The 22,511-nt window shown below is 41.3% G+C and overlaps 1 protein-coding gene across 4 annotated transcripts in view; it reads left to right on the top strand.

Moving 5' to 3' along the window:
* Window positions 1-4,974: 4,974 nt before the first annotated feature.
* lsp1a (lymphocyte specific protein 1 a) overlaps window positions 4,975-22,511 on the top strand; it is a 28,839-nt gene continuing 11,302 nt past the window's right edge. Inside the window, exons 1-8 of one of the 4 annotated variants that reach the window (XM_072669544.1) lie at window positions 4,975-5,303; window positions 14,153-14,299; window positions 16,598-16,985; window positions 17,088-17,230; window positions 18,454-18,706; window positions 18,860-19,000; window positions 21,194-21,235; window positions 21,763-21,806. In XM_072669544.1, the coding sequence (XP_072525645.1) occupies window positions 5,245-5,303; window positions 14,153-14,299; window positions 16,598-16,985; window positions 17,088-17,230; window positions 18,454-18,706; window positions 18,860-19,000; window positions 21,194-21,235; window positions 21,763-21,806 (1,217 nt within the window). In that variant the 5' untranslated portion in view covers window positions 4,975-5,244. Of the gene's footprint in view, window positions 5,304-14,152; window positions 14,300-16,597; window positions 16,992-17,087; window positions 17,231-18,450; window positions 18,707-18,859; window positions 19,001-21,193; window positions 21,236-21,762; window positions 21,807-22,511 lie in introns of all 4 variants that reach the window. The other 3 variants (XM_072669538.1, XM_072669530.1, XM_072669523.1) reach the window with 3 other exon arrangements.

The following is a 22,511-nucleotide window of genomic DNA, read 5'->3' as shown; positions in this document are numbered from 1 at the left end:
GTATACAGTCATTTCAGAATATTACGACCACCTACCTAATAGTCAGAATAACCACCCATGGCAGATGTCATGGCATAAACTGTATTAGGTAAGGGAAGGTATTTATTATAGAGGTTCCACAGTAGCACGTCCATTGCTCTGTACCCCTTGCTGGAGTCATTGTTCCCCTCTGGCATCAATGGCCCATGGGACACCACTCTTATGCCGCTGGGAGGCACTCAATGTACAAGGCAATCAGTAGTTATTCTCAGTAAAACTTCACTATGGCAGCTGTTGAACATCCTAGTTGTCACAGTCATATCAGAATATTATGATAATGACTAGGTTTGTGTGTTGGTGTGGCGCAACAGATAACACCACTACCTGCCAGTGAGCTACCACAGCATGTGGGAGACTGGGGTTCGATTCCCGGTCTGGGTGACTGTGGGTGCTGTGCTACACCAATAAGAGTCCTTGGGCAAGACTCCTAACACTACATTGGTCCATCCCTCTGTAATACGAGTGACCCTGTAAGACGCTCTGGATAAGAGCGTCTGCTAAATGCCGTAAATGTAAATGTAAATGTAAATGTTTAGGGTTAGGACAAAGGACAGGATTTGAATGATGTCTGAAGGGGAATGGTAATAAGGTACAGATTGAAGAGTGTTAGCATCTTGGAAACTAACTAACTATGTTTTAGATGTTTTAGAGCCACCATGGGGAAGCCACCAAGAATGAACTAACACATTGATTGTTTCCTAATGGCTTAACAGTGGTGCCCCACAGGCCATTGATGCCAGAGAAAAATGACAACTCCAGCGAGAGCAATCAACACACCACTGTGGACCAGTTTACCTCTATAATGAACACTTCCCCTCATCTAATACACTCCATGCAACAACGTCTCACTAGTGTCATCCAAGCCAAGGGTGGTTATTCCCACTATTTTCTGATATGACTGTGTATACATACTATGTATAGTTATTTAGAGTATTTATAGCCTATCTAATAACAAAGCTATCTGTAGTTGTGCAAAGACATAATTATAGTTATCTCATAACATGGTTATCATCAACATCCAAGCCCATAAATGAGAGCGGTTACCTAATTAAATGGTTGTATGAATTTGCTATGGCCATGGTATGCCTGCCCCTCCCTTGTTAGTGTAATCATGTGTGTGTGTCACTACTATGGCAACCAATGACATGAGATCAAAAGCGACTTCCATATGACCATACAAATCAGATTTGGTCATTTTTAGATTTTAGATTTAATTTAAGAACAAATTTGCTGTGTGAATAAATTGGTGTTTGAAACTCAAGCTCAGCTTTCCCTAAAGGATTAAGAAGATCTCTAAAAAAGACTGAAGCTTCACCTTTCTTCTTGGTAGAATGGGTGAGACAGGTGAAGTGTATGTTTAAGTGACAAAGATGGTCTAGAAATATAATTAGAAAAGGTACAGTGCTATTGTCAGTGTATGTGGAGGACAGTGCCTTGATGACATGAGGGAAGAAACCATTCTGGAGCCTGGTATAATGGGCCAGTAGTTGTTGTCACTGGGTTGATCATGGCTTCTAATGAAGCTGAATTATTTTATCATTGATATCTATATACATATAAATAACATGCAACACATACCTGTCTGATTTTCTTGTTTGAGAAGTAAGGTTTTAGTAGGGTAGGGTAAGTAGGGTAGCCTGTTCTTAGTGAAGATTTCATTAACTCATAGCTGGTAGAAAATGTGTCGTGCATATTTGCTACTGTAATTAATAACCCAACGCTCTTGCCCTTGATGGTGCACAATGAGTGATGTAATTTTTCATCAAATTTGCTGGAAAAGATGAGGTAAGTCTTCTTGTTTGTGTACATGCAGCACTGCCAGGACTGGCTGAGATAAACTGGTGAAGAAAAGCGTAAATCTACACTTACACTTACCAACTGTTTTACTCGTCCTATTCCTTTGACTCGCTCCTTGTAACTCCAGCTCTCTCTTTCTCTCTCTCTCTCTCTCACACACACACACACATTCACACAAAGCAGTGTCTGATGATCCTCCTCCCGTGTCTTAATAATGCCCTTACTCTGGGCAATCTGCCATGGCCTGGATCGAGTGCCAGAAGAATGCACACTCGTGGATCTGTCTCTATGTCAGGAAAATGTAGCTTTCAGTTCAGTTCAGACTCTATTCATTCTCTTGCTCTCACCAAAAGTGACACCATTACTTTCACATTCACAATGAACTCCTCCAAGAGAAAATATTTTCACCCACAACCCCCTCCTCAAATTCACCAGGACATGTGGTTGCTTCTTTGTAACATTTAAATGCTTGTTCAGAATGGAAGACTTCTCACCACAAGTCTAATGATAAAGGCATTGGAAACAGGGACCCCTGCAGACCCCAGCATTTAAGGCCTGAGTTTTTCCTAATGTTTACAAGTTCTCTGTCTCTGAATGGGTGGGCTGTGTTAAAAGGAGGGATGAATATGTTGAACTAGGTAGGACACTGATGGCTGCATGTTTCCTTTGTCCTAAATGTCATTATCAGGACTTTAATAGCACTTCAGGCCTGAATGGTGTGTTCTTTGCCATGGTAACAGTGTTAATGTTGTTGGTCTGGTGAATCAAGGGGCCTGTGTGTGTCAGTGAGTGTGTGTGCGTGCATGCGGCACAACACAGCAGGAGATGTTGGACATAAAGGGGTGAGTGCTAGGATGGGAGTCTTTTAGGGAGAGGTCTATGAGCCGTGGCCGAAACACACACAGGAAGTGGTATTAGTTACTCACGTGTGTGCTGTAAGATTGGTGTTAGTGAAACGATGTAGATGTTCTGTAGACTTGTGCAAACTTTAGAAAAGATCTCACATAGAAGAAGATGTCTACACGTACCCACCATAATATATCCAACAAGATGTTTTGGAGGCAAACTGAAAGTGCTTTCTGCTTTCTTAGTCTTAAAGGAGGAATCAGTGCTTCTGTAGAAACATGGTTGATGTTTGAACTCAACAGCAAAACAAATACACCCCTCCCTCCAGACGCTCTGACCTGCAAATTCATGGAAGTGCATTGCCAAGGTGAAATGTTACAGTGCTAGCTGACCAATAGAAAGATGGCAAAACACAGAGTCTTCTGTCTGAGGGTAGGTTAACTTAATAAGGGGAAGCAATTAGTATACGAATGTTATCTTGTCTAAGAAGGAAGGTAACACTATCTAGCATAGCATTTAGAACTATAATCTAAATGATCCCACTATGCTAGCCAATTTGTTTTTTTTTAAGTATTTGTGGTCATAAAACACTTCACAAACACTGTACAGACAAATACCATGAAATATGGTTAGAACGAACAACAACACAACAAGTAATGTAACTAACATAAACTAGGTTGTGGGTTAGCAAACTGATGGTGCTGTGCAGCTACACTATTTGGCACTAGCTGCCACAAACATTAACAAATGGGACAACTCAATACCTGTTGGTTCTGTAAAACACCAAAAATAAGTTAATGATACCCATGGAAACAGAACAACCTCCTCATCCCTTTTTATGACTTTCAAGTCTAGGGCGCCTGTTCAGCATTGAAATGCCTTACAAATGTTAAGACATCTCTTTGCCCTTGCCTACTCCAAGTACTACTTTTTCAATCTTTGTTCTTCAGACATTATCGTCTTTTGCTGTTTCTCAGCCATCTCTCCTTCTTGACAAAGTGTTGAGCTTAGCAAGTAGCATGAGCCAGATGAACAGTCTTTGCTATTGGGCTCCCCCTAGAGTTGTGGAGTGTAACCTACTTTTACTCCACTGTTGTAAATACAAATTGCTCTTTGATATAGCCCTCATGAACAGCTGTATGTGTGCATTTGCTGACAAGTCTACAACACTGGATCTAAAAGAAGCCTGTTAACTGACAGGGTAGGGTAATATTACATGATTTTACCCAAATATGAATTAGGTCACGCAGCATTACGCAGTTCTTACAGGAGGTCTCATACCCACTTCACCAAAACGTGCCTACACAGTACTGTTAAGTGCAGTACAGAGACGCCATTGGTATTACAAGGCAGGGTACCATCAACATGATTCTGAAACCGTTCTTTTAGAGTAAAATTGCTACATAATGTGTCAGTAATGTTACAAGTCTTGATCAAGAACAGAGCAACAGAAACCCAATGACAGGCTTGGTAAACCTTTTGAGATATATATAGGTCATTTTAATGAAAGTAGTGATGGTGGCAATGTCTCAGCACAGCAATAACAACTAGCCTGCCCAATTTCTTGTAGTAGTTTCTAATTGCAGCTTTAATGAGTATGATATACAGCATGCCTAGTATAATAAAAAAGAGGGCTGCTTTTTATCAGGGTCACTATGAAAGTTTCATTATTACACAAATGTTGAACACTCCCCCCCCATCTTGAACCATTCAGAGTGAAGTATTACGATGTTGCACAATTTTTCTGTTTCAATATATTAAAGTACCAGACAGAAAATGACAGGCTGATTCACCTTTGTACAAGTATTAAACTGACAGTTTAGGTTAGTGCTGAATCACAGAAATGAGACTGGGTACTTGAAGTTTGACCTTTGATTTTCAGAACTTGTAGAGCTTGTAACTCTGTGCTGATGTAAAGAAAGAAAAACAAGCCCCATATTTCTTGCCGTATGTTTTGTTTTGAAGTGTTTTCAATAGCCTCTGCTGGTCCCATGTCTTTTGTAACAAGAGAAAGAGAGATTGAGTGAGATTGAGTTCTGTGAAGGGGACCAGGGGCTCAGGGGGGTGGATTAGTGGCATGGGGTGGAGAGTATCATTTTACATTTCCCTCAGGGACGGCCACATGACCTCACAGAGAAGTGAAGGGAGGGGGAAAAGATGTTGAACTATGGCCTGAGCTCTCTCAATGAGAACCACATGCAGGAACGTGGGGGAGAGAGGGAGGAGAGGTGGTGAAGTAGGAGGAGGAGGAGGAGGAGGAAAGGAGGGCTGTGACTAAAGCCTGTCTTTCAGAGAGGAGTGTGTGCAGTGTGGATCTCGCATGATATTTTCACCAGGCAGCGCAGAGGAGAGGACCTGAGAGGAAGTTCCTCAGTACTCTTAGGAAGAGCGCTAGTGTGTGTATGTGTGGAGTCCAGCAAAGCTGAGAAAAGCACAAAGGAGTACAAAGCTTTTCTGTACACAAAGAAGTGCTCTGTCAGCTCTGTAAGTCCAGGAAAGAGACAGTGCTGTTGGACAGAAGGGATCAGTACTGCAGTCCAGGGAGGGAAAGAAGAAAGAGACATGTCAAGTGCAATCCTGAGACGAAACTCAAGCAAGCAGGGCTTGCAGAACCTCCTAAAGTAAGGAACTAATCTTTATAAATTATTCTGAATGTAATGTAATTGAATCATTCAATAAGATTTCATGTTTATAGTGGGACTTTATAGTGGGAGTTTTAGAGGCATAGTGTGTCAGTGATATCATGTGCTCTCTCTTTATTCGTCTTTATTCTGGAGACAAGGTCATGGTTAATGACTAAAGAATGGGCCTGGCATTAAAGGTCAATGAACAATGTGTAGTGATATGCGTACACCCCCTAACTGTTTCTCACATTTGCCTACACTTTTACAGTAGGTGCCACAAAGGGTTCTTTGGGTGATTCCATAGAAGAACCAGTTTTGGTTCCCACTGTTGAAAAATGAGATTTGTGAGTTTTAGGGAACCCTAAAATGATTAAACCTATACATAATGTAAAGCAGTATACCAATTCAATGGTTCTTACCATGGCTTTTACATTATGTGGAGGTTCTTTCAGATTTTTTAAAAAAGGTTCTTCACACTCTCACATCTTCATTTACATTAATGGTTTGTCAAATTACCATCCACAGAAAGGTACTTTAAGTGGTTCCTTTTGTCTCTCTGTGGAAAGACCTATTTTTGGCACCTTGGTTTTTAAGGTGCTCATATTCTATTCAATAAATGCATTGTGCTGCTACCGTGTACTCTTGAGAAATCTTTGCTGAAAGAAGACACAATGACCAACAAACAGTTGACTCTGAAACTTTATACCCGACACAGATGTTTGATTAGATCATTCTCTTGTCCAGCCTTCATCTTTGGTGTCCCATTCTCAGTATTAGAAGGCCCATTTGTCGTGGTGCCATTTGTCGTGGTGGCATTTGTCATGGTGGTTTGTTGAGTTTATTGTTTCTGCAGGAGATGCCAAATGGTTGTGAGGAGAGAGGCTTTGGAGGTGAGTATTGGATGGGAGCAAAGGCCTCCTGATTAAATCTTGGGAGAGGTGACCCTGTGACCTATGCCTGGGGGGGATGAGAGGTGGCCAAATTGACAACTGACTCTCTGCAAGGGGGGCTACCTGGTGTTTAGGGCTTCCTTGTATAACAACAGCATTCACTTTATGGATGCAACAAATTAATTGTCTTTGGACAAGTCAATGCATATGGTTTATAGATAAGGGTTCCTAAATGACTTTTGGCTTATGTGTACACTTCTAGGAAAATCTTATAATTGGTAAATAACCCCTAGATTATGTGGAGGCTCCTCAAACTTGGGTTTTCACACTTACCCACCTTCCCAAACATTTACAGTTGAAGGTTATTCCATAGTTCCAAACAACCTATTTTGAAAAGCGTAGATTTAAGTAAATCATCACCTGACTCATACATACATCTCATATACTTTGAAGTAAAATGCCTTACTCTTTGCTGAAAATCTAAAATTTAGTGCATCAAGAGAGATCAGAGTGCTTTGAGTCAGTCAGTCCTCTTACTGCATTCATATCTGGGGAGACAGAACTTCAGGTGGCTCGGGTGTGCTCTATCAAAGGTATTTCGGGGAGCTTCACACAGGTGGCATTGTAGTGGGTGGATCCATTTCTCAGGGCTTTACAAGGGCTGCCAAAACAGTCCTTTCTCACAGTTGACAAGGTGGATTTACAGTCGAATTGCATTTATTCAGCCTGATTTGTCATCACTGCACAGACATGCACTAGACACATTACTAATGATGACATGTATACAGTGCCTTTAATATTGCGTACACAGGACCATGTCCTTCACACGCTCACCTTTCATATTTAAATAAGCAAGAGGTAATCAAATGTAAAGGGAGTTTGCTGTGGTTTAGCACAGATGCCATTAATTTGTACATATCCTAGCCACTTAGCTATGGCTGCTCTTGTGTGTGTTTGAGCATGCCTCTCGCCTGGAAGGCAACAGATACTAAAGGGATCTGGACGATGTTAAAGTGCAGGGATGTCTGGCCGCGCTGTGTGCTAATCAGCTGGTACCACTGAGTATAAGAGAGATGGATCGTTTTGTGCTCTTGAGCACTCATACGAAGGAATTCCACTAACTTAAAGCAAAGCAATTGCAGCTGTTAGTGAAACTCTTCCAAACAGCCTTAAAATTTGTGGTCTCTGTCATGTTTATTACTACCACAACAGTGGGGCCGAGGAAGTGTGTCATAAAATAAACCAGATAAGGAACAAAGAGAGCAAAACTGCGGCTGAAAGGCAGATAAAGAGTGTTTGTGAGCTCAAGGCCCATCAAGTAATAAGCAGCTTGTGCATTTGCCAGAGGGGGCATATGATGTATCACAGTGATCTGGACTGAATCAGCCTAGTTAGAAGGCTCCCCAGTCTGCACCAGCTTTTTATCACAGAGTGATCTCAGGCATGAAGCACGCAGGTGAAAGCTGTGATCAATGTGTGTCCAAAATGTGTGTGTAAGAAATTGTTTTGGACTCTGGTATCTGAACCCAGTGTTGTGATAGTCATGGATTATAAAGAAGAAGGAAACTTGAAGGTACCAGATAAGTGTATGAATGCAGAACCAGCTTCCAGAACCAGCTCTGAATTTCAGCTAGAATGTTTATGTAAGGAAAGACAAGGTCAGACGAGGTGCAGTCTATGTGCCACTGCGGTATGGGTTATGTTTGTAATAGAGAGAGATCTCTGTGGACTGAAATGTCTAGGCGGAACATCTGTTACTGCTGACTGACCCTCATTGATACATTCTCTCACTGTGTGTTGAACCATGACCTGCATGATCCCTGGGCCTTACGTTGTCCTCTCGTCTGTTTATGATACTGTGATAAGAGCAGTAGGAATGCAGGTTGGGGAGGTGTGGGGGGCTTAGCCTTTTTAAGGGAAAAGGGGCAATGAACTCTCTGCCAACCCAGTGGTAGGGTGTTTTTCCAGAGGTTTACAGGCAGGAGCAGGGAAAGGTAAACAGTCCTGGGCTTCACTGCACCGGGCCGTGTTTAGCTAAGTGTGATCCAAACCATTGCTTCCAAATTTCTGTGTTCCAGGGAGTTTTATTTCGCTGTCCCTAACGGAACTTTGCTGAGTCACTGTAATACCACACCGGTGGAGTGATCTCTAATCTAAAGCATCACTGTTGCAACAAAAACTTGGATCTCTAAAATGTTAACCTTACAGGAGAAAAAAAAACACAGGTAACTTTTAATGCAAGTTAATTATTTGATTCCATATTACTTTTTATTTATTTCTATTGAACCAAAGTAGATTTAGCGCTACAAAATACACAAATGCTAAACTGATTCAAAACCTGGGCTTTGTCAACCCCCCCCCTGCAGCTAGACAAATGGAGCCTGTGGGGTTCCAGACTATGGCCAGAGTAAATGGGCTATGCAGAATTCATAGTTTCTGCTCTGTCGATGTCTGGACACTCAGACAGAACACCATGACCTGACTCAAGTCTTCAGATGCTCAAAGGATACAGCCTTCACTCTTTAGTGTGATGGCCTGCAACATCTACATTACCATCAAAGTGTCAAGCATTGGTAGCACGGGATGCATAAATATAGGCTGATTTGATGCATTTTTGCAAAGGCATATCTAACTTTAGAGAGCTGCCATTCATCTTAGCGCAGAGGGATGCACTCTAACTGTCATAACACCCCTCCTTTTACCACTGTTTGAATATAATGTTTTTAGATGTAATAATTAGCCTGAGTTATTGCATAGGGACTTTCCACATGTTCAAGTGGTGCTCTGAATTTCCACTGAAGCAGTTCTGGGGACACTGAGTGACTTGTGTTAGCAGTGTGTTGAGTCTCAGCTGTACACTGTCAGCTGGGAGACATTTGCGTTGTTAGTCTGTGTCAATAACTCTCTTTTACTCTCAAAATGTGGCTCACTGCGATGACATCATCTGGCTCAGCTGCTTACAAAACCCATGCCCTAAACCTCAGATGGCCTTGCATGTAGGAACAGGGAGGAAGTCAGAGCTCTCACTGGTCGACTTACAAAAAAAAAGGAGCATTTATCTTGTTGTTTTTTTTTCTGAAGACAATGGCCACAGAGAAAGAAGCATTAAGACGCTTTGAGTAGAGGGTGTGTATCTTTGGTTTCCTGGGAAGAAAAGGGAAAAAAGCTGTTGAACCGCGATGGGACAACCAACCTTCTAGCAGTCAAAGAATATGTTAGATGAATCTGGCCAAAACATTACGTTTCTCTAACCTGTTTTTCAGGAATCGCATATTGAGTTGTTGTTTAGCCTAATCCTGGCTATCATTGTCTGCTGGAGTTCTAATGCTCATACTTAACAGCAGATACAGAAAACAGAGCTTGCTGCTTTCGTGTTTGAGTGTTTACTTGTGTTTTATTAGAGACATGTCCTGCTGTGTTTCTTGCAGTTGTAAACTGTCCCTAAACCCACATCCGTCTCCAGGTAACTGTGAATGTTGGCTATTGTAAATATTTTCTTCTCCATTCTTTGTGCATAAATACCAGCCTGAGTTCCAAGCTCCAAAATGTTCCTGTATTACATTTACTTCCAAAGGAAGGTGGGGTTTGTCTTATACATTCCTTCAAACTATAAATCCAGCAGACTTCACTGTTGTTAAACGTGCACTGTGAATAAAGCGTCTCCCTGTTAGTTTTAAGGGGGGTTCTAAATCTCCAGTCTGCTCTGTATTAGCTGATAGATCTTTCATATTGTCAGTTGCTTTTCTCTATCTCTATCTGAGGCAGTTTTCTGGATCTGGAGATAGTTTATAGGCTGTTCCCACTGCGATAGTGGTAGGAAATTCATAATTTCAGTCACATTGAAAAAGTAGAGCTTTGAATTGATTTGACTCAAATGTGTGAATCACTTCCACATGTGTATAAAGTCTAACATCAATAAAATTATAGTCAGAAGCAAGCAAATTAAAAACAATAACTGTGTTGATGTATATATATATATACATCATATATATATATATATATATATATATATATATATATATATATATATATATATATATATATTTATTTCAACACAAATGTATTGTATTCATGTGGAACTGATTTTTTACAGGGCCCATACCATGGAAGTTGCAATGCTCAATAAACGTTCAATGTAAACACTGATACATTGCTCACTCCTCGGCTTGTGTAGTCCACATATGACCAAAAACCAGTGCATTTCATTCTGCCTAGTCAATCTAAAGTAGATTCAATTCCCGTTCACTTGGCAGAAATAAGCAGTAGTTCAGTAAAAATGAATGCTTTTTAGTAAAAAACAATACAAGGCAGCCAATCACAACAGAGGACATTTAGCAATTGTTGCCATCAAAGGCAATACCTTGTATCTCCTGCTATAATTTTGCTGTTTATGTTTGAACATAATTTGCAGATGCCAGCTGCTCTTTACACCATGTCACCATGACTCTTATCAAGAATGGGTCAATATAAATGGTCAGATAAAATATTACATTACAATGTTATTTAACTTATATTAAAAGTATTTTGCATTTCTGGCATACTTTTCTAGCCTGTTTACTTCAAAAGGAGAAAGATAGGTGTGGATATGGATGTTTTAATACATAAAACCACACAAATGGAATAAGTGAAGCAGTAATACTATAACCAAATAGACACTTTGCACAGATAGTAAAATGTATTGTACAATAGGTCAGTTTGACAGCAATAATACAAACAGCTGATGACATTTTTCATCCGCAAAGCCAACTTCTGTCTCTACCTGACACACGCAAGAGTGACCAGCTGGGCTCTGCAGCCACTGACTGACTGTCTCCTGCTACATGTTCAGGCTTGCTCTGCTGTGAATTAGCAAATAAAACAATAGCTAAAAGCATTCCCTCAGCAAAAGTGAAGCCCCCCCATTTATTCTGCCCCTGGGTTTAGCAGCATTATGCTTATGCAGCAGAGTCAACAGAGTGTCGGGAAAGGTGATATATGTCGACTGTAAGCCAGATTCTTGCATTTTTTTATTCTCTTTTCCCTTGAGTAGTGAGAACTGCATGAGAAGAAGCAGTGGTCTGTTCTGTGACTTTACACCCTGAATATTTAGACTATACTGGAAATGAGTCGGTGAGGACAAAAAATGGCTTCCATTCAGTTAAACGGAGACAGACTGTGTGTTCTGACAAGAATGAAAGAATAGAGCGATTTGTGGGCCTGTCGCTGCTAGACAAATCACAGCGAGACGGATGACCTCATCTCCGACGTTGACGTCATACAGGTGGCCTGTGCCAGAAATGAAATAACCCCACCACACTGATTAAGAGGTTTCAAAAATAAGGGTCTATAAAAAAGCTTTGGTTGAAATGGCTGATCCCACCACATGTCTTTTGTGTATCAGTGGACCTTTGAAGCTAGTTTCCATGCTGTGGTGGTGCTTTCCTTTGGTACTGGGGTGAACTGTTAAATGCTAAGTGAATTCTGCTTTAGCCTAAAACTGCTCAGCTGTGTCTCTGTTGTGACTTATGGTTGACTGCATAGAATATGGAAACAAAGACTGAAAGAAAAAGGAAAATAGGACGCAGAGAGAGAGAGGGAGTGCATCTACTGCAGTGGTTCAGCTGGCTTGTAACCCTTTCACCCCTTTACCCTCACTTCCCATGCTACTTTCCCTTCCTGTGAGAATGCCCGAGGACATGACTTGGCTTGGTCAGACATATTATAGTGCTGAGAGCAGGGGAAAGTAAGACGTTTAGCTGGCTAGAATGCATGTCCCTTTACAGCGAAATAGCTAATACAAGAATGCAGCGGCAGGGGGGTGACACAGCCCCTTTTGTGATCATGGGGAAATTTATGGAGCTCCCCTGCAATACATGTTCTTGGGGCAAGCTGTAAAGACATTGGAGCAGACGGTGACTCTACTGGTAGGCAAGTCTGGTATGCGTTAAGAGTCCATTAGTGACCTATGCATGTCTTTAATTGATCCAGAAGCTACATTGCTGTTTATTGTAATATGACACTAAGGCACCCAGATGGAAGCTATCGACAAACCCCTCAGGACTGAGCCACAGACGAATAGGATACCCCTTACAGCTGAAGAGGAGCATGCTTTAGTTATAGTTAATGACTTTTACCTTACCTCACAAATTTTGCTTTTCCCTCATAATGCTGAGAATTACCCAAGTTATCCTCATTCTGGTGGGTTACACAAGGCTTTCTGCTTTACTGTAAACACACTCTCCTCTCCTACAACCGCAAACATGTACACACACGTGCTTGCACATGCCCAAGGATGATGTGTGGTGCATGAATGTATGTCTGTGTGTGTATGTGTGTGTGTTTACTGGTTGGATAAACACACGAACGCATCAGCATCTCCAGTGTGTATGCGTGTGGGATGTCACTGCTCAATCACGGCTGTTGTTGAACCCAGAAGCAGATGTTCCATTGGCTCTCTCTCGTTCTGCAGACCCAATGAGCCATTGTTTAGAGAATCTTCTAGAGACACTGCGGATGACTCAGTGAGCAGAGCTGCTTTGGACTGAGGGCTGATTAAAGTAGGAACAGTGGTTCCTCTATGGTCAGACACACAGACACGGTTAACGCTGACTAGGAAGGAAGGAGTTTATTATATGGTTATTATTACTATGTAAAATACAAAGAAATGTGGTAACCTATTGGTCCTGTTTGTTCAGTTAGTAGTAATCCAAAATGTCCTTGAAGGGAAATTTTTGGAAACAGGGCTCTAGTCGAAAATGTGTATGAGTGTAGTGAGGAAAAAACACATCATTGCATTGGATACTGTTATGTCCCACGAGATTGGTTCCTCCTACATCTGACAAGATTTCTATCCCGACACATTGGGGAGTTTTCAGTGGCGAGAATAGACCATTTACTCCAGCTCATCAGGAAGGAAAAAGTGTTCCTGCACTGCACTATAGGTCAGTGTATGATTATGATTGCATTTTAAGGATAACATTTAAGTAGTATGCCCCATTAGCTAAGCACACCAGCAAAGAGAGACTGCCATTCTCCATTTCGCTCTAAAGCTCAGTGGGATCACCAGGGTTTTGTGTTTAAATTGTGGGTTTTATCCACATGCTATATCCAATGATTAAACAGTCATGAAGAAACAGTTGCAAGCCAGCTAACCTAGGCACATCCAAATGTCCAAATGTTTGTGGACACCCCTTCTAATGAATGCATTCAGCTACTTTAGATTGCACCCATTGCTGACACAGATGTGCAAATGCACACACACAATACAGAGCTGTGGAGCAGTGGAACTGTGTTCTCTGGAAGAATGATGTTTCATCCAGTACTTCTGGGTTCAGGTGAGAAGGTGATCATCCAGCATCCAGACCTCACTAATGTTTTTGTGGCTGAATGCTGTCAAATCCTGTCAGATACTCCAAAATCTAGTGGAAAGCTTTCCCTGGACGAAAGCAGGATACACTTTGTTTTTACTACCCTTGATTTCAGAAAAAAACAATTAATTTTGACCATATAGCATAGCTTTGAGCAGACTTTGATGAGGTTATTTTGTAATCGACACTACATTTCGGTCGTTGGTTTAGAAAATAGGTCAAATATCGCTTTCTCCTTCAGGATGTTGGAATATCAGGTATCTGATGTACAAAATATACTTTGTCAAAGGGACCCAGGCCTAGGGCCTAGGGCCTACAATTATGAATGAATGATTTAGGGTTGTTTTTTCCTTGTTAGTTCATTTTATAGGTGTTATTCACAATAAGATTGACAGGGCTTTGTATGGTCATCATTCTATGGTTGTTTATCTTTGCATTAAATTCATGTAAAATGTTACTTTTGTTTGTGTAACCCATGTGTTCAGATTTGCATTGTTTCATTCAGTATTTATTTGATTTGACAGTTAAACTGTCTGTTGCCATAATGCCACGCCATTAGTTTAGGTTGAACTGAAAAACATTTATCACAGTGTGGCTTCTCCCTCCACAGAGTGACAGCTCAGCGCAGCATTGAGGATGCGGAGGAGATCGAGAGGGAGCGGCGGCGCAGGGCTAGGGAGGCTCTCCGGAAGGAACGAAGTCTCACTGGATCTTCTGGGTCTCCTCAGGATGGATCCGGACCAACTGAGGAGTGCCTGTAAGTTGACTTTCACTCATTAGTATGGTTAGATTGTTAATCTGATCTTCTTCTCATACAGCATTCATCTAGCAGAAATTGCAGCACTTTCTCTCTCTCTTACTCTCTCACTGTCTTTCACCTTCTCCTCCGGACACACTCACTCTCTATAGCTACCCTTTTATTATTATCTAAGCAGTAAAGAATGTATAGTACAGCAGGGCTAGGGAAGGGTTGCATGGCCCTCTTGCCCTCAGCACAGCTTATACTCTTTATGTACAGCTTCCACTTTCAGAGAAGCATAATTATGGGCCGCCTGGCCATGGACCACACCTCTCAGAAGTGCAGAGAGAGACACAGCTTTCTGGGCCCTGTGAATCAAACTGTTTAGAGTAGAGAACAAGTTGATTTTGCGTGCTCTGTAATTATGTTTTAATCATATAAGAGTCTTGGCTTTGAGAACCTGAGTTCAAGCGCTTGCAAGGACCTGTATGCATCCAGGTTAAAGCTCCAAGTAGCTATAAAATATATCTTTGCTTTGTTTTATAATTTTCCAAATGTACATTTAAATATTTAGCCAAGCTAAGCAAAGCTATTTTTATGTAACCTACCATTACCTGACTTTGGTTGGTCTTATTTTGACAGATTTTTATTTGGTGGAAATAAGCTTTAATCATCTACCGGAACCTGCTCTGCATTCCTTTCAAGCAGCACTTGGACAGAGGAAAAACATTTTAATTTCAGGACATTTTAATGAATACAGAATTGTCAGGGATGCAGTTGGTGCCAATAAAATGGACATGCTTCACTTTCCCCTGTTTCATTAATGAGATATTGCTGAGAGCTGGACTAGTGCAGGTGCTTTTGCTTTGGTTAAGTCTCTAAGAGGCCTCTGAAGGTGCAATGAAAGCATGTTGTTACATTGAAAGAAGACAAAAACCACTAAGAAAAAAGAAAAAACAGTTGTATGTGTACAGTTTTGTTTATAAAAAGGGGAGTTTAGAGGCTCTGTATTAGATCATATACTAAAGGCCAATTGTGCTCTCATAGGCTCTGGCTGCTGATGGCAGGCAGAATGACCTGGGATTCAAACCAATGATCCATAAATCTGTAGTCCGCTGGACCAATCTGAGACCCCCAGAAAAATGTATTTTAAATAAAAGGCTTTTTTTTCTCCTAAATGATGAATTCAGTGATGAGTTGAATCCGGTGTGTTTGAGTAGGGCAGCTACCAAACTTTGCTGGAGACTGGAGTTATGCAACCAGGCTTAAAATGGTTTAATCCCCTTACTCTTCTTAATAATGTGGTACTTCTGAGAGTCATTGGGATCTGAAGGGACATGCAAAAAAAAACATAATGCCATTTTCTTACTTTGTTTACTATCAGAATAGATTTTTTTAGTAGTATTCCTAGGTGAGCCTGCCCTTAATGCCCTTAAGACGTTGTGATGTTTAGCGATGTGTAATCTTCACCAGCAGCCAGTGACGCATCTTTGGAATCACTCTGATGATGACCTTTGGTTTTGCAACCTTATCAGGTGTTTGCATATCACGCATTATGTCATATCAGGTGTTGGTATGACAGAAGTTAAGTCATTTCAGGTGTTGTCCACACCTTCCTCACTTATAGCATGATAGTGAGATCTGGTTGCCTGTGGCAAGAGAACAACAACAACAAAGCCATCCTCAGAAACTCTGACATCTGTTTTTTCGGATCGTGTTTGAAGCTGAACACCGGTGTTAATAGATGGGCAGAATGACGTCAGTGCATAGTTTCATTGCTGAGCATTTGTAGCCATATACCTCTACAGGTGTGGGCTCCATATGGTGCCTGCTCTGATGAAGTCTGTTCATGCTTCACTGACTGTTAACTTGGCCGCAATTCTCATGAAGTGATTATATGGGGCTGCTGTGCTTTCCGTCCATTTCTCTCTGATTGTAAACCAGCACACCTCCCTCACCATCACCGAAACTCCTGACCCCTACAGAAAAGGCTCTGCTTTTAGCTTTTAGCCTCTCCACTGCTTTGTGCATTTTGATTACTTTCATTCTAATTGTGGCTACAACACCTCAGTTCATGTCTCAGAGGCATGATGGATTTTCAAACTGGGTTTGGCACCAAAAACCATAGTTGGCAAAGCCTGGGCCTTGCTGGCCCGAGATGACAGAATGTGGGTCTCCTCTAGGAAATGTGAGAATTTTTCTAACACCTGCATAATCACACTCTCAACTGTTTTCATTTTCCTCCGCTAAAAATCTTTCCTTAAAGCAAAGTCTTGTGTTAAGCAACACATCTGATACCAATGCATTTAACTACAGTTTCGAGAGCGAACTGAAGCCCAGCTGCCCTGGAGCACTGGAGGAGGACGAAGGCTTCAGCGACTGGTCCCAAAGATTAGAGCGGGGCAGGCGAGCCAGGCAGGAGGAGAACGGCCCCAAAGAGGAAGACCTTGAGGTGGAAAGAACCATGAATGGAGCAACAAATAGAGGGGAGAAGATCGGCACTAACATACTAACTCGACAGCACAAGGCCCGATACGAAGTAGAGGAAGAAGAGGAGTATAGGCCGGTGAAGAAGAGCAGTGAGAAACGGATGCAGTTTGGAGAGAGACCAAGCAGCTTTAGGGACAGAGAGGCAGAAGAATGGAAGGAAGAGGTGACGGTAGTTGGCAAGAGGCAAGATGATGATCCAAGACCACAAGCTGAGGTGAAGGCAAGAGTCAAAATGTTATTGTTTTCTAAATTGAATATTTTTGTTTTTGTGGGTTTTTTTTTAGCTGAATCAGGCTTAACCTTCTGACTTTTGCAGGTGAAAGAAAGGAGACAGGAAGTAAAGGTCTCATACACATCTAAAGTTTTCCTGCAGCAAGACAGGATGCCCAGTGCCAACAATGAGGACACTGCTGGAGAGGAAGCGACTTCACAGCTGTTTAAAACCAAAAAGACTATGAGGTGAGTTGCGAGTTATTGACTGTTATTGCAGTCTAAAAAATAATGGTGCTGCGAAAGGTCCTTTATGTGATAGAAGAACCGGTTTTAGCTCCATAAAAAATGGCACATTTTTGTCTATGGCATCATTCATAGAACCATTTATTCCTTTTTTGAAGAATTTGCCTGGAACAAACTTTAACCCTGTGTACAGTCCAGCATAGTTATTAAGAGAAAGAGAAAATCCAAGTCACTGCTGACATGTACTACAATGTTTTTACACAATATTACAATTTTTACATGCGACCATGCATGATTTGTCATGCTGTTGTCCACCATGATTATCTTCCCCACAGACATGGGTCACCTGCCCAGCGATGCACTTCATAGGGAGGTTTTTCCTGTGGCTGTAATACGTCTCAGACCACCTCCTGAAGTGGTTCGAGTGATTGGATTTGTAGCTGTTTCAAGTTGCTGTTAACACTTGCTGATATTCAAGAAATGACCAGGTGTAGACGAGTTCTAAATGTCAGTTCTACTACATGAGCTGCTTGAGCCCCCAGTTATCGATCTGAAGATCTTAAGACTGACTAATGTTAAACTGATATTGCTGCTGTCCCAAAACGTACATACATCATGGTACATCACACAGACTGGTAGCTTGTAGTAGAAGGAAAATGTATTTGTAAAGACATTTTTGAAGCATTTCTAAAAATAAAATAATAAGTTATGTAGTTCTGAGAGGGATTTAGGGTGTGGGCCCACAATGTGGCCTTGCAGTTAGGGATTTTAAAGACTCTAACTAAGAACTAAGCAAAAATACAACAATCTTTATGCTGTTATTTGAACTTGGAGACACACCTAATTCAGCCCAAGGATGGAAAACAGGGCTAGATTGGAACCTGATTTGTATCATATTTCACCTTTGCAGCAGCCACCAGAACTGTTTACAGTAAATGGTACTGCTGTCATTGCTGTGCTGTCATGGTTCATCAGACCATTTAAAATAAACATGCAATCTTAAGCCAACAAATCAGGCCTACATAATGAGGAACCATACAACCTCATCAGGACCGTTTTTGAAGGAATGTATCCCTGTCCACTCCATGAAGGTTGTGGCTATATAAAGTAGCTGATGTCATGTATTCAGATATGGATTCATTCCAGGGAACTTCCAGCACAGCTCGCGGTGGCTGATATTATATGACCCCTCTTGCTCATCTTCCCCTTCCCCCACATCTCAGCAGGACTACAGGTCAGGCCTCTGAGCCGAAGGAGAAGGCCGAGGTTAATCAGGAAACAGAGCAAAAGCTGGAGAAGATCCGCCGCAGCCACCAGGAAAAGGAGAGCCAGGAGCTGGATCATCTCCGCCAGCGGCAGGCTGAGGCAGAGGTGGAGCTGGAGGAGCTCAAGAGGAGGAGAGAGGAGCGACGGAGAGTGCGCGAGGAAGAGGAGCGCAGGAGAGAGGAGGAGGATCATCAGAGGCTGGTGAAGGAGGAGGTGCTGGAACAGAAAAGCTAACACATTGACACATGCATTCTATACCCATTAAAATACAACCATTTCCTGACATTCTTTCCAGAGACTTCCTTCATTTCTGAGAGAGATAAGTTTGTGTTCTGTTCATAATAAGTTGTATGGGATGATCTGCAGGATGAAAAGAGGCAGATGAAGGAGGATATTGAGAGGAGGAGGATGGAGGCAGCTGAGAAAAGGATGAAGAACTTGAGCACATCCAGCCAAGACGGAGATGATTCCTTTAACCCTGTCAGTCCAAAGAGTCACACTAATAAGGTAAAAAAAAACTTTTCATTTAATCATGCACTGAACACTATATTTAAATGACAGTAGTTTCATTAGTTGTACAATGAAATATAGTAACGCATTGAATTTCCATATTAATAAAACACCTTATATCACCAAAAAAATCACAAAAGGGTCTTTGAGCGATGCCATTTTTGTAAAAGAGTGTAAAGAACACTTTACATCACTAAAGTACCTTTACATCACATGCTTTTAGATTTTACCAAAGCTTCTAGTTCTCAGAGTTGTCAATGGAGCAGTTTAAAGAAGTCATGTTGCCTGGACATCAGCTAACCTAACAGGTGACATGATGTAGTAAAACTACTTTGCTTAACAGAGAATGAGACAGACGGACCCCTGGAAATGTCCAGCAGTGTGATGTAAATGAGAATAAGCTGATGTGCTTGGTTCATGTACTTGCTCCGTTGTTCTGTAGTTACACCACTAGACTCTGACTGATGTTTAGGGTTCACCAACCTTTTTACCACCATACAGTCGCCCCAGCATTTTGTTCATGTGGAAATGATGTACACCATTTACAGCTCATTTCTGTTTATGTGTGTAAGTAGCTTTTTCTCTTGTCATCTACTCATATTTCAAATCCTTATGATGAAATGACTGTTTTTCCAGATGATAGCATCCATTTAAACTTGTAAGTCGCATGCGTGTGGTTCATTTGAGTGATGTGTGTCCACTCATTTTTCTGCTCCAAAGTGTTTTCACTGTCTTTCACACATGAAAGGATAAACATAATGCGCACATATAATATGAGCTTATAGGACATAAGGAATTCAGTTATGCCTTAATATGTGTATTACTGTTTGAGTAATTGTTTATATTCTGTCACCATGTGTTCTCTATTAGTTTCATTTAAATAGCCTGGTATGACCAGCATATTGTATGGCCTGCAGTTTGCCTTGTTGTTACCCACAATACTATATGATGTTCTAACATTAAGCTAAGGGTTTTGTGCAATATCTGGCTTAAATGTGTATGTCTGTCTTACTGTTTAAATCAGTGGTGTCCAACCCACCTCTTGGAGAGCTACTTTCCTGCAGGTCCAACACAAATATTATACAGCCCATTCAGCCAATCAAGTACTTCAGAAGGCAGTAATTAGTTGGGTCAGGTGGGGGCAATTAGGGTTGGATCCAAAGTCTGCTCTCCAAGAGCAGGGTTAGTGACCACTGCTTTGTATAATTTATCACTATGCTTCTGTATTATATGCTCTCGTAAAAATAAAGGTGTCAAACAGAGCTAAAAAGGGCTCACTGGAGGGATGCCATAGATCATGGCTGCTTAAAGTGTCACGTGCCAAAGTTTGCCTTCAGGGATGTCTTATTTGGTCTGCCATACTGTTAACCACAACCCCACCCTCTCTCCGATGAGAGGACAAGCTTAGTTTTACACTGTACCCTTATATTATATAAAGAGTTTTCTATAAAACCATGATGACTCAAAGAATCATTAACCTATTCAATTCTCATTTGTCTTTTAAAATTGTATTTTTGAAGTAAGTGTAATGTTATGAAATACTTTTTTTTTAATCTGACCAATGCTGCCTGGCTCCCAAAGATTCAAAGTTTGGCACCTGACCCCTGACCTGGAAGAATCAGATAAGAATGTGGATATAGTTTTTGTAGCCGTCTCTTTACCACAAATATTGCACCTTGGTACCCCAATATAAACATTTGTAAGAAGAACTAATTTGGATTCATTAAAGAACCTCTCAGTGGATGATTCTTTGAGGGACCATTTTTGTAAATCAAGTGCATCCACATAATGTTCAGGTTGTAAACCAATTGAAGTCCCTGAAACAGTACATCTTAAGCCAGGAACCATGTAGGCACCTTTATTTTTAAGAGTGCATTACTGTATTGTACAGTGACCATCATCTCTTACTCTTTGTCTAGCTGGGCTCTTGCATGCATCTACCTAAATAGCATAAGCTACAACTCCTTGAAGTTTCAAAATGTACACAATGTGTTTCTCTCTGGACAGGTCTTTCACACTGAACACATTCACACATTCTCAGTGTCCAGTTTATATTCCGAAATAGGAGAAATATGCATGTTTATACTATGTTCATTCCCAACCTTGCTCTGTGGGGTGGTGGTTGGTTTGGTGTTTCTGAGGCTGTGTTCGTCGTCCTGAGCTACCTTCTGCTTGCATGTGTAATTTCAGAGAGAGCATGAGGAGAGATTGACAGCTGAAAGTACATGCTTGGTGAGTTGGGAATCAAAAGGCCAGCAGGCTCAACAGCCGCACAAGGGGATCTTTTGTGGGGTTGAAATGAGAGCCACTGAGCATGCACAGTGTTAGTCTGCTTTGAAGTGAAGGGGCCGGGGAAGAACTGTTTGGGGCCTAGGTCATTTTCCACCATGACACATTATTACTCATGCACGTATGAATGCAACTTTTCACCTGCTCGCAGTTTGACATGTTCTTTTAGTCACTGAGAAGACACCATTATATAATCTGGGAAGAGCTCATGAATGGATTGAATAGGCTTAATTCTCCCTTTTATGGTAGGGGATGTAGGATGCTTCCATTGTAGGACAGCTAGTTCTCAGGAATTTCTCTGCTTTGTGATTGAATCATTTCCTATTCAAATAAACCAAAACACTAAGAAACCGCCTCAGTGATGAGGTAATGGAATACTCACACCCCCAGCAATGTGCACTAACTTTTTCCAAAATATTTTTAGCATTTTAAATGCTTTCCTTTTCCATGTTTTTTTCTCTTCATTTCAGATCACAGAGAGAACAGAATCCTTAAACCGATCTTTAAAGAAAAGGTGAGTGTATTTAGCCCTGCCAGTCACCCTAAAGTATGGCCTGCCTGCATTTTTCCCATTTGGACGAATGCTATTGCTGCCTATAAATAGCTAGTCTATTTAGATCAAAACTTAAAGGCATTCTGGCTGAATGACGAATGTCTGTAAGTAAACATTGACATAGGTGCTATGGGTCACCTCTGTACGCTGTTAGTTCATCACCTTTGTTGGCTGTGATTTATCGGCTGGATAACGTGGTCCAGATGTGGAGTGTGTGTGTTTCCTCTGGTGGCTGGTGAGATATTGTGGTGGGCTCTGAACAGGCTCCATGCAGTCTGAGGCAGTGACTTATCAGCCCATACACACTCAGCTTGCAGCAATGTAAAATTGTAAAAGTCCTGGAGTTATTTAGAGCTTGTGTGAAAATGTCCACAAATGTGCAAATCTGTGACTTAACAAAAGAAAGAGAAGGGAGATACAGGCAGAGGCAATGTCAAGCACAGAGTGATGATATCCTAATGGCCTATGGATTACTGTATGCGTGTGGTTGACGTCAGCAAGAATACTTTTTCTCAGAATACAATTGCCTTGAGCATTTCTTTGATGACATCAACATGGCAGACAGGTCCGTACATGTGAGTTGATGTCGGCTCTTTAGTCTGTCTGTAAGAGTGCAATTGGTTGAACCATCAGAGCAGCAAAAGAAGATGACTGTTATAATGCACA

This window comes from Salminus brasiliensis, chromosome 2 (assembly GCF_030463535.1).
Source record: "Salminus brasiliensis chromosome 2, fSalBra1.hap2, whole genome shotgun sequence".
NCBI lineage: Eukaryota > Metazoa > Chordata > Actinopteri > Characiformes > Bryconidae > Salminus > Salminus brasiliensis.
The sequence above is the reverse complement of the archived record's forward strand: the minus strand, read 5'-3'. Positions and strand labels throughout refer to the sequence as shown.